Here is a 12,888-nt window from a genome sequence, read left to right as displayed (position 1 = left end):
GCTACACTCAGGTCTCCCGAATCCCTGCCTCCTGAGAGCCAAGTGTTAAACATTTATAGGTTCACCACTGACCAGAGGTGAGATACACAGGACTAAAGCAATGATGCCAAATGCCTAATGAAGTCAGACGGGGTGTGTAATTCCTCTCAAATGTTCCAGTACCCCTCAATTCTTTGGTATTCTTATGAAGATTAACCAAGCAATTCAGTGGCCATACACTTGAGGAAGGTGGACAGCAGTGCCTGTGTGAGGATGTAACTATGACTGGCCCAGGTCAAAGGCCATGGTCCCTTCCCTTCCTCTTCCAGGCACGGGCACAGGAAGCAACTCTAGAATGAGAAAGGTGAGTAAATCTGCAGCACTTGTGAGGGTAGTCTGCCTCCTCGGTGAAGATACACACAAGAAATCATCTCTTTTTGTGCCTCCAGCCGTTATAACGAGGCTCTGACTCCTGGTACTCCGGCAGGCACCTTGTTTCCGTAATGGAGCTGACCTGGTGGAATGCGGGTCTCAGGGCTGAAAGATACAGAGAACCTGGGACCTTGATGATACTGCTAACTTCCCACTTCCCACTCCCTCGCTCCTAGAGCTGCTCTATGCTGGGACTTCTTATGTGAAATAATGGCTTTCCCTGAATATGTAAGCCAGTTGCTTCAGCATTTTCTGTGACCTGCTGCCAAAAGTATCTTCAGTGACACCAATTATTTCAAGCAAGAGTTTAATATCTTGTCTTCCTTAAACTCTCTTACTGAAACTTCTAGATAGCAGAGTGAAGTTTTTTCCCTTTCAATTTGGCCTCTTTCTACTCTGATGAACTCATTCACTCCTTCCTCTCTCCTCTCATTCTTATGTGGGCCCTCAGCATCTGACGCTTTAGTGTCTAAAACAGCTCCCCGGCTTTCCTCCTCTCACCCTGGGCCTTTCAAGATTTGCCTCCTTTTTCATCCTGTTTGTAGTGTTTGACCAATCCAAACCAAAACTTTCATCATATCACTTCACTGCCAAGAACCTAGGCTGATGACCTACTTTCTACCGTATAAAAGCAAGGATTTTCAAGGCCCATCAGAAGTCCACTCTCTCTGTTCTCTCAAGTTCTTAATAGACCCCTTTCTGTACTGTACTATCCTCCACATGCATTATTTTGCTCACACTTGTAACCCACCAAGAATGCCCTCTTCCTAGATGCCCTTTGTCAAATGTTACCCATGCTTCAAGGTTCCTGTCATGGATAATTGTATGTGTTAATTTGATTGGCCTAAGGATTGCCTAGATAGCTGGTAAAACATTATTTCTGGGTGTGTGAGTGAGAGAGGGTGTTTCTGGAAGAGATTACCATTTGATTCAGTATAATTAGTGACCAATCTGGGTATGCATAATCCAATCCATTGGGGACTCAAATAGAACAAAAAGACAAAAGATGAGGAATTCCCTCTCTCGCTTCCAGAGCTCAGATGTCCCTTCTTCCCTACCTTGGAGCATGAGAGGTCCTGGTTCTCAGGCCTTGGACTCCAAGACTTATACAGTGGGGCCTTGACTTACAAGTGTCCCGACTAACGAGTTTTTCGAGATACGAGCCGTCTCTTGGCCCATTTTTTGCTTTGAGTTGCGAGCTAAAATTCGGGTTAAGAGCCAGCTTCAGATACCCCACCGCTAGTTGGCGCCGCGAACGTCACAGTGAACGCCACAACATCAGCCCAGCATTACGTGTCTCACTCGTTCACTTTACGATTTGACAGAGGAGTAATTTGAGTTACGAGCTCCGTCACGGAACGAATTAAACTCGTAAGTCAAGGCCCCACTGTATCAGTACCTCTTCCCCACTCTATTCTCAGGCCTTTGGCATTAGAGGACTGAATTATACCACTACTTTCCTGGGTCTCCAGCTTACAGACAGCTGATCATGGAACATCCTGGCCTCCATAATCTTGGGAGTCAATTTCTATAACAAATCTCCTCATATCTTTATCTTGAGACAGATGCAGAAATATGTCCTATTGGTTCTGTTTCTCTGGAGAACCCTGACAAATAGAGTCCCAATTAAATTTTACCTTCTGCTTTCAGCAAGGTCATAGAAACTACTTTATTCTGTGATTCTTATCATTAGAATCAGCAATGATATTTGGTACTTATGTCATGAACACAGCATTGTTTAAATCTTGGAAAATGGTGTAACAGTTTAATTCATTCTTCTTCTTGGTGAAAATTTTAAGATTGTTTTTTACGCTGCCACAGGACAAAGAACTTTGACTTAAGTTTCAAAATGGGAACAGCTGATTACATACATTTTGACAATTCTATACCTTCTGGGAGCTAACAATTCACACACACACCCTATTTGGGAAATCCCTTTCTCCCAGCCATACTGATGTCCTTAAGTCCTCTGCAAGTTTGATGATGTTAAGTGTAGTTTTCAATAAAAAGCACACATAAACTACATCAAAGTATTTATAAACTCAGTGAATATTTCTGGAACACTTGCTTCTTTCTCTCAATCTCTCTCTTTCACATACACACACACCCCTCTCTATTTATTGTCAATCACATAGTAGATGCTCAATGAATAACTTGTGCTTGATTAATAGTCTTTTGGTAGTATCCACTTCACCTCCTAAATGTTTCTTGAATCCTTCTACTTCATTTCACTTCCACAGTCACCACTCTAGCTCAAAGTTAACATCTCCTCCTCTCCCTGTATCTGCTTTTAATTCCCCCTGATCCATTCTCTACAAAGCAACCAAAGTAACATTCAAAACCATGTCCAATCCAGACTAGAACAATTCCTCACCAGCTTCTTACTGCCCTAGGCTCAAGGCCAACGTCATTGTAGTGAGTTCTAGAGATTTCAGGGCTGATCAAGGAAAGAGTCGGGGACCAGGAGATGACAGTACAACCCAAGGACCTTTATATGGGTGTAACTGACTGATGGCATATGAGGGGATATCCCTCACAGCACGAGCCATTCCAGAGATAACAGAGGGGCTACTACCAGGAAGGGGAAGAGATTAAGGGAACTCCAGGTTAGAGGGAAGAGGGAGATTAAGCACTGTTGCTCAGCCCTAGGGTGTGGAGAGCAGTACTGGCTTGGAGTCTTTTACAGGCCCCAGGTTTGCCTTATATACCTGGCCAGTAGATGTTGGCTGCAGTTCTTGGGCACACAAAACAGGGAGTCTCTAAATAATGAAAAATATGCTTCTTGCCCTGGCCTGTGTGGTGCAGCTGGTTGAACGTTGTCCCCGTGCACCGAAAGGTTGCCAGTTTGATTCCTGGTCATGACACATACCCAGGTTTCAGGTTCAAGCCCTGGTCAGGGTGCGTATGGGAGGTAACCGATCGATGTTTCTCTTTCCCTCCCTCTCCCTTCCTCTCTCTCTCTAAAATCAATAAAAACATATATTTTTTTAAATACAGAGCTTCTATGGGCTATGTTTAAAACAACTAGATGTGTAAAGACATTAATTTAGTACCACCCATAGGCTACAGAACTAAGGGTCCATGCCTATGGTGAAAAAGTAAACATAGGGCCCATATGCATGGGTCATCTTTGGATCAGGTCCCTGGTCATTAGCCTGGTCCTCCGGCCCTGCTTCTCCTGTCCCTCTCTCAGCCCGTTCTCCATTCACTAACTGTTTCCCCCGGGTTCTGGAATTTCTCTCATGCTTTCAGAGTCTTCTTATCACATGGGCACATGAGCATACCCTCCACTGTCCCCTTCCCTTACAGACTTCGCATTGCTCTTTCACAAGGAAGCATTTCCATAACCCTGTGATGAGATCAAACGCTCCTACTGAATGCTTTCACAGTGCCAGGTACCCCAGTGCTGTGCACTTTATCTCAGCCATTCGCTGTAAATGGTGCCCTTATTTTCTGCTTCCCTTCTTGGATTAAAGTTCCCTGGAGTCCTATATCCAGCACCTGGCACAGTGACTTACACATAGTAGGTAAACAAGAAATATTTATTGGATGAATGCAAAAAAAAAAAAAAATGCCTAAAGGAAATCAAGAATAGGTTAGAAAAATAATTAACCTGGATAATGTGTAAATGTGGAATCACATTTCTATTTGTCTTTGTTACTAAGTGGTACATTTGCTTAAAAATATTTTTCATCCAGGTTTATTCAGAACTCTTAAATATTTCTATCCAGGTTTATTAGAATTTTTAAACCTTTACGTAAGACTTGCCACTATGAAACCCTTTATTTATAAATATGCCATCCCAAGGAGTCTATTAGACTTTCAAATAGTATCATGTATATCACTGAAAAAATGAATTCTGCTGGGGAAATCTATGACACCATTTAAAGTCAAATTATGTGCCAGCTAAAGAATTTAAGAGAGAAGAATTTGGTCTGTAAAGGGATATAAGCACCAAGTTTAAATGAATATTAAGTATTCTGTTTATATTGGCAAGACAACTCTAAGTCACCTTACTGGCATTGCTAAAAGTCTTTTGAAAGATGAGAATTAAGGGGAGAGAAAAAAAAAAACAATCTTATAATGTTACTTCTGTGAGCTTCAATATAAGTTAAGATTAAACTATTAAAATTATTTTATCAACAAATCTTTTACTACAATGTTTAACCTAAACTCATACTTCTATACAAATCTAGTGACTGAATGGTAGGTCGCTTTGGTTTAAAAGGACTTAATCATTTGGAATTTTTTAAGTGTTCATAAAACTGGCCCATAATTATATAAGACCACTGGTCACGCTCTTACATAAATTATGATGCAATGTGTACACTACAATATTTTAAAGGACATAATGCTGTATATTTGAAATCACTTTTGATAGTGACCGCCATTTCCACGCACAAGCTAAGATGTGAGTTTTTGCAACAAAAAAAATTAAGATACTTAGGAGTAAACTTAATAAAGGAGGTTACAGACTTACACTCAGAAAACTGCAGGTGTTGAAAAAAGAGATAGAGGAAGAGATAAACAAGTGGAAGAATATACCATGTTCATGGATTGGTAGAATTAACATCATTAAAATGCCCATACTACCCAAAACAATCTATAGATTCAACGCAATCCCTATTAAAATACCAATAGCATATTTCACAGATCTAGACCAAATACTCCAAAAATTTATATGGACCCAAAAAGGACCCTGAATAGCCACAGCAATCTTGATAAAGAAGAACAAAAGTTGGAGGGATCACAATACCAGATATCAAGTTATTCTACAAAGCCATTATAATCAAAACAGCCTGGTACTGGCACAGGAACAGACATATAGATCAATGGAAAAGAACAGAGACCCCAGAAATCAACCTAAGCCATTACACTCAATATCTGACAAAGGAGGCAGGAGCATACAATGGAATCAAGCCAGTTTTGTCAATAAATGGTGTTGGAAAAATTGGACAAATACATGCAAAAAAAATGAAACTAGACCACCAACTTATACCATACACAAGAATAAACTCAAAGTGGATAAAAGACTTAAATATAACAGATGAAACCATAAAAATCCTAGAAATCATAGGCAGCAAAATCTCAGACAGCTCTCATAGCAATATGTCTACCGATACATCTCTTAGGGCAAAGGAAACAAAGGAGAAAATAAACAAATGGGACTACATCAAAATAAAAAGCTTCTGCACAGCAAAAGAAACCATCAACAAAATAAAAAGGGAGCCACTGTATGGGAGAACATATTTGGCAATGATACATCTGATAAAGGGTTAATATCCAAAATATATGTATAAGGAACTCATACAACTTAACAAAAGGAAGACAAACAATCCAATAAAAAAAATGGGCAAAGGACCAAAATAGACACTTCTCCAAAGTGGACATACAGATGGCCACAATACATATGAAAAAATTTTCAAAGTAACTGATCATTGGAGAGATGCTAATTAAAACAATGAGGTATTACCTATCAGAATGGCTACCATCAACAAATAACAAGTGCTGGCGAGGATGTGGAGAAAAGGGAACCATATTACACTGCAGGTGGGAATGCAGACTGGTGCAGCCATTATGAAAAACAGTATGGATTTCCTCAAAAATTAAACATGGAACTGCCATTTGACCCAGTGATCTCACTTCTAGGAATATAACCTAATAAACCCCAAACAACAATCAGAAAGAATGTATGCACCCCTATGTTCACATCAGTACAATTTACAATAGCTAAAATCTGTAAACAGCCCAAGTACCAATCAGTATATGAATGGATAAAATAGCTGTGGTACATTCACACAATGGAATACTACGCAGTAGTAAATAGGAAGGATCTCTTACCCTTTGAGACAGCATGAAGGGACCTGGAGAATATTATGCTAAGCGAAATAAGCCAGTCAGAAAAAGACAAGTATCACATGATCTCACTCATATGTGGAATCTAATGAACAAATAAACTCATGAACAAAACAGATCTAGAGACTTAGAAGTATGAAATACACTGTCCAATCTCAGAGGGAAGGCAGGGGTGGTGGGAAGAGATCAACCAAAGAACTTATATGCATATATGCATAACACATAGACACAGACAATAGTGTGGTGAAGGCCAGGGGCGGGGGGGGGGGGGGGGGGAGGGGGGGGCGCTGAGTGGGCTAGAAGGGGTCAAGGGGGAAAAGGGGGAACATATATAATACTTTCAACAATAAAAAAAAAAATGTGAGTTTTTTGTAAAAGAGTATATCAGTCAACTCAAATGAACTCTTTTTCCCAGTGATGATGCATTATCCTTTAATTAAATCATCTAAGATATCTCTGTTCACAAGGATCAGGCTAAAATTAATTCCCAAATCAAGAGATTAACAAGTGGCACTCCTTACAGTCCATATTTTAGATTGCTTTGATACCCGTAATTAATGTGATTCTTTTAGAAATCTAGGACTTGACAAATCAGTAACAAAAAAATTGAAGTTCAGCTAACCCTTTTATACCTCACACTTTGAGATGATTTTAAAGATATCAGCCAACTAAATGGAGGAAAAGGAAATCAGAGATTAGTGCAGCAAGCAGATAAATGGAAATTAAATAATGTATCCCCAACTAGGAAATTTAACATGTCTTTAAAGAGTTACCAAACACTGTTTTTCCATTTATATTAAGGTGATATCTGCATGTAAACTGAAAAAATATTTATGCTGATGGCAAACGCATTAAGTAAGTTGGTTTGCTGGGGGAGCAGAGGGAGGGACAGGTTCCTTGGGAAGCCTACCTATGAAAGAAAAGGACTACTGAACTAAGGCCAGGGAAAGGGGAGAATTACATCTTCTCAAATTTGAAACCAAAAAGTTTCCAGTCAACTAGCAGAGTATAAGAGAATGTTCTATTTTTTTTTTTTTAATTTTAGACTTCGGGATAGATTTTTTGATTTTTTTAGATAAATTACTATCAAAGAGATGAGGAAAAGTTTAATACTTTCTTTTCAATTTTTTTTCAATTACAGTTTACATTCAATATTACTTTGTTTCAATTTCAGGTGTATAGAATAGTCATTAGACAACGATATGCTTTACAAAGTGGTCTCCCCAATATTCCCAGAACCCATCTGGCACCATACACAGTTATTACAATGTTATTGACTATATTCACGATGCCGTACTTTATATCCCCATGAGTATTGTGCAACTGCCAATGTGTATTTCTCAACCCCTTCACCTTTTCCTCCCAGTCCCCCAACCGCCCTCGCCTCTGGCAACCATCAGTCTGTTCTCTGTATCTATGAGTCTTTTTCTGTTTAATACATTTTTAAATATCCAGCTGTAGTCCAACTCTCAAAATACCAGAGACAGAAAAGGGGGCAAAGTTAATACTGAGAACTAATACTGTTAGTTATATTTTTTTCCCCTAATTTGAGGAAACTGTCCTTCTCCCTGTATCCACATGATAGCTTCCTATTGCAAGGTTTGTGGGACTAACCCAATATTCCAATGAACCTGGTCTATTGGAAACAACAAAACAAAACAGAAGTTCTTTAGATTCTACCTTTTATATAACCACATCTATACAACTAAAATGACAGGGACTATGCATAATTACAGGGACAATTTAGTGGTGGCAGTGTGGTCAATTCCTGAGAACAGAAATCCAAAGTCAAAGTGATTTTGAAAATTGTAGATTTTGCAAATAAATAAAAAATATTCACCATGAACTGAGGGAAATATATATGGTGATTGATAATACCACGCTTTATACAATATTAGGTGAGGAAAAAACTGATTTTACAATGCATTCATTCAACAAATACAGAAATGTATTGGCCATGGTTTCGTCTATGGAACCAAGTGCCTAGATTCGAATTCTAGCCTCCTCACTTTCTCATCCTTGGGCAAATTAATTATTTAAGTTTCTCTGTTGCTCAGTCTTTTTATCTGGGAAACAGAAATAATGATAATAATAATAACCTTCTAAGTTACTAGAAGGAGCAGGTAAGACAATGTTTATTCAATGTTTAAAAATTGGTAATGTTTTCAAATAGGTGCTGGTTACACATAAATTTCCATATATGGGATTGCTAAATAAAGTTGCATCTGATAATTAATGAAAAAATTGAGCATGTAGGCTAGTAAGTACCATTAGTCAGCTACACAGTATTACAATAAATAACTCCAAGAATGCTCAAAGCATAAAAGAATGGCACAGTAAGCCTCAAACAACATTTCCTGAATTGCCCAGACTTTTAAGCCGATGCTCTTTTCAGCTGTGGAGTTCCTTTAGCAGTTCAGAGCCATCAAGATGAGTCAGGTTGGAAAATGAGATAATATTACTGGTGCTCAAAGAAAGACTGGGATGTTTCACACTGACCTTTGATCAGAGTAACAGTCCCTACAAAGAACTTGATGATCCCCTGCTCAATATCTTCCTAGAAGACAGAACAAGAGAAAATAAGCAAGCACACTGTGAAGGCTTTTGGCTAGATATCTGGAAACATTTTGGTACCACAAGCATGACTAGGTATTAGAATGGATTGCTGAGAGGGGCTTAAGAGTCTGCCCCCTTGGAGGTCTTTCAAACCAGGACAGACAGTCCATCTGATCTGCCTGGGATGCTTTAAAATCAAGGCTGAGTGAAGATTAATGGTACAAACTGCCCCCTGACAGCCTCCTCCCTCCCAAGCACTCTCTGAGAGGGTAACTTTATATATTACCCATCACAGTCCCTCATCTGTTGAGTCTGAAGAACTCCCTTTTATCTTAGAATAGAAAAGGGCAACATTATTTCACAATTGTGAGTTCTGAGTAAATCTTAATAATGTTGTGATGAAACATAATGTCCTCATTACTTTTTTTTTTTTTTTAACCAGGCAAGCTACCTGCAAATGGCTTTCAATTAGAAACAGATCTCATGAATCTAAATTCTGAACAGCGGTTCCTTTAAATGCATGTTCCCTGGCAAACAAATGGCATATGCCTTTTCTCAAGCAAACCATTAAAAGTCCAAACAAGGCACAGGATGGAAAGGAGTTGGAAGAAAGGATAACCACCGGATAATGAAACGTAAATTTTATGAGGAACTGGGGAGGAGAGGAAGAGTGTGCTCATTTAATAAACAGGCATATTTCCTAAGTGATAAATTCAACAGCAATAGGTAGTACCGAGTAAAGTTTGTTTTGAGAAAAAAGTATATCCTTAGTATACAATTATCTTATAATTCACTTGTTCCATGGTGACCTGTACCTTGATAATTTCAAGTAAATAGTAGTCTTAGTCCTAGAAAGTGAGTTTAACAAAGTACACTCATTTTAGAAATGCAGAGCTATTAGCAAGCACTGTAATTGTCAAGGGATGGAGGGGAAAAGGGGTGGGGGGAAAGACTAGTTAAGAATATACTGAAGGATTTATTTAACCCCAGCAAATGTTCTCAAGAAAGTAAATAATGACGGACAGAAATCATTTACACTAAACACCTTCACCTTCACCTTGATATTAAGGAGATTTGCATCAGGAACTGTTCTTCAGAATACTGAAGCAGTTTAAAAATACTTCACACTTTTCCTCTTTGAGATATCCTATCTGAAATCATGTTGGGGAAATGTATGTGTTTAAAAGATAGAATTTGAAAAAAGCCCAGATTAGAGAAAAAGTTCCTAAAAGAAGTCACCCATACTACAAACCTTTTAAAAGTTGAATTCTCTGAGATTTGTGGAGGGAGGGGGGTAAGGGGGTAGCAAAGCTGATCCTTATCAATTAATTAAAAAGAATGAAATAACAGTTGACAAAAGGGAAAGGAGAGTTGAGAAACTTAAGGAGCGGTAGGGGCCGCCGGCCTCTATTCACTGATTAGCAAATTAAGGAGTTCTGGGAAAGGGAGAAGTGACGGGGTAGAAAAGAAGTCTTACAATTCACCACAGGTTCCGCCTTCCACTCACCAGAGGCTGGCGGTGTCTGGCTCAGAATTGGAAAAGGCTCTCTGTATGTAACACTCTCCGTGAGCCTGAAGTATGGGCTATTTCTTAATGCCTAAATTCATATAAATGTGTTATTTCAGCATAAGTAAAAACTCTCACGTGTAGGGTTTGTAGATCAACCATAATAAAAGAGCAATTCCACTAGATAGCGAAAATGTTATAAGATTCTCTGCAGCACGCTTTCCACCCATCGACCAGCTCTTGGACAAAACGCAGACAGGCTGGTGGAAATTCGGCGTTTAGACTTGGCCATCTGAGGTCACCGAGGACTTCGGCGGCCCGTTTGAGCAGCCCGCGTCCTCCCAGCATCTCCTGGCCCCACTCTGCCGCTCTCAGCTCAGTCCCCTCGCAGCCACCAGATTCTCTCTCCCGGACTAGATTCATTCACAGAGCCCCAGAGAAGCTCGGGTTCGGTTGGAGGTAAGAGCCGGAAAACAGGCATGCAGGCTGCAGCGCAAGTTCTTGGAGACCCAGTGCTACCCACACGCCGGCGCCCAGAAAGCGGGCGGGGGCTCTCTAGCTCCCAGTGGGATAATGCCCTGGGCCAGGCACGCAGGGGACACTGGATCGGGAGACCCTGGGATGAATCCACTACGGAACCACCCGCTTAAGTTGGCTCAGCTTCCAAGAGCCGGCGAACGAGGCCGCGCTCAGGACCCATCGCCGCGCCGGGTGGCTGGGGTTCCCCCCCCCCCCCAACCTCAAGTGACCAACAGCAACCGGGGAAGCACGGAGAAACCGTAAGGGCAAAGTCGCCCCAGATCAGAAGCAGGCAGCCCGAGAACTCCCCAAACCATCCCGGCACTGCGGGAGTCGGGAGGCCGAGTCCCACCGGTGGGGGTACCCCCAGCTCTCCCGCCCCCGGCCCCGGCACCGCGCGCTCAGCCTCTCCGACCCGCAGAGCGTGGAGCTGGGAGCGAGGGGCGAAGGGAGGGATCCGCGTCTCTCCATCGCCCCCGCCGGCGTGAGGGCGGGAGTGGAGAAGGCGCCACTCAGACTGTGGCGCTGGGCAAACTGCGGCCGCAGTTTTTCCAAGTTTTGCCCGAGCGAGAGGCGTGGGGTGGGCATCCCGCTAAGCGATCTGCCCTCGCGCCGCGGCCACCCCCGAGTGTCCCGCGCTCCCCGGGCCGCCCGGCGGGAGCCTATGAGCCAGGGGGCGCCAGGGCGCGAGAGCGGAGGAAGGGAGGGAGGAAGGAGGGCGCTCCCGCGTGTGCACACAATGAGGCAGCGGAGGCGCACACCTAACCCCGCGGGAGCTGGCGAGAGAGCATCCGCCGCCCGGCGCGGAGGCGCGGAGGCGCGGCGCCCGGAGAGCCTGGCAGAAAGTGAACACCAACAAGTCAGCAACAGGGGGGAGGAGGAGGGCGCCGGGCGGCCCGGGAGACGTGCGGCCGCCGAGGGCTGCAGCCCGCCTGGGCCGCGCGCCCGGGCTTACCTGCGATCTCCTGGTAGGGGATGTCCGCCAGGCTGAATCCCTTGGCGCTGTACGCCTGGCGGACCTCGCCGCAGCTCCGAGCCTTCACATCCGCCCCGGCCGGGAGGGACAGCAGCAGCCCGGAGAGGGGAAGAATCACAGCCCCGATCCAAGAAGGCATGGTGCACCATGCAAATCCAGCTCGGTCAACCCCACGGCCCGTGCGCTCTTCACCTTGCCCCTCGAGCCGAAAGCCCGCCAGAGCCAGCGGCGCACTCCTCGCCGCTGCCCAGCGTCACCCCCTTCCGCCGGCCGAGGGGACGAGCAGCGCAGCCCTCTGGACCGCGCTCAGCAAACTTTTATAAGCCAGATGGAGATGGCAAGCCAACCGGGGCTGGCTGGGAGAGCAGCCGCCTGGCTCCTCTAGCCCCCCAGGTCGAAAAGGGTGCAATCAAAACGAGAGAGAGAAGGAAATGTTTCCAAATCCACCATGAGGGTTCCGAGCCGCGATCCGAGTTCCGAGCCGCAGAATCCTAGAGCGCTGCGAGCTCGACTCGCCGAAGTGTGCGGCGGAGGTGGGGACGCGCGCCGGCTCTCCCGGGAGGGAGGTGGACGGGCGAGCGCGAGTGTGTGCGCGCGTGTGTGTCGGTGCGAGCGCGGGGTTCTTGGGGATGTGTCTGCGTGGAGGTATGTGTTGGGGATATACGGGTTCCAGAGGAAACCTCAGTTTCACACAGGCTGAGGGAGCCTGTGAGAGAGTCCGCCTGAAATAGGAAGAGAGGGATCCTGGAGGCTAGAGGAAAGGAGAAAGGAGGGGAGAGGGAGAAACGTGCTACTTAGTGCACAGCCGAAATTCAGAGACGGAGTCGAACGGAAAACCCGGTCTGGATCTATTTCCATTTGGTGGAAGAAAAAAAGGGGGGCGGGGGCAAGGAACGTTCCTGTTTTCTCATTCCCATCACATCCTTCATACTGATCCGAATGCTGCCTTTAATGACATAAGTAATAAATGTAGAAAAACAGTATTTTAAGTCATTCATTCCTATGTTTTAAACTATATTTTTGTGGACGTCAAGGGACAGTGTAATTTCAATTGTTGCTCTTA

General features: G+C 43.5%; 1 protein-coding gene across 1 annotated transcript in view; it reads right to left on the bottom strand.

Moving 5' to 3' along the window:
• Positions 1-12,637, bottom strand: part of GPC6 (glypican 6) — a 1,130,094-nt gene extending 1,117,457 nt beyond the window's left edge. The window contains exon 1 of the mRNA XM_059684950.1: positions 11,805-12,637. Within this exon, the coding sequence (XP_059540933.1) occupies positions 11,805-11,964 (160 nt within the window). The 5' untranslated portion in view covers positions 11,965-12,637. The remainder of the gene's footprint in view (positions 1-11,804) is intronic.
• Between the last annotated feature and the right edge of the window lie 251 nt (positions 12,638-12,888).

Source organism: Myotis daubentonii, chromosome 2 (assembly GCF_963259705.1).
Source record: "Myotis daubentonii chromosome 2, mMyoDau2.1, whole genome shotgun sequence".
NCBI classification, from domain to species: Eukaryota; Metazoa; Chordata; class Mammalia; order Chiroptera; family Vespertilionidae; genus Myotis; species Myotis daubentonii.
The sequence above is the reverse complement of the archived record's forward strand: the minus strand, read 5'-3'. Positions and strand labels throughout refer to the sequence as shown.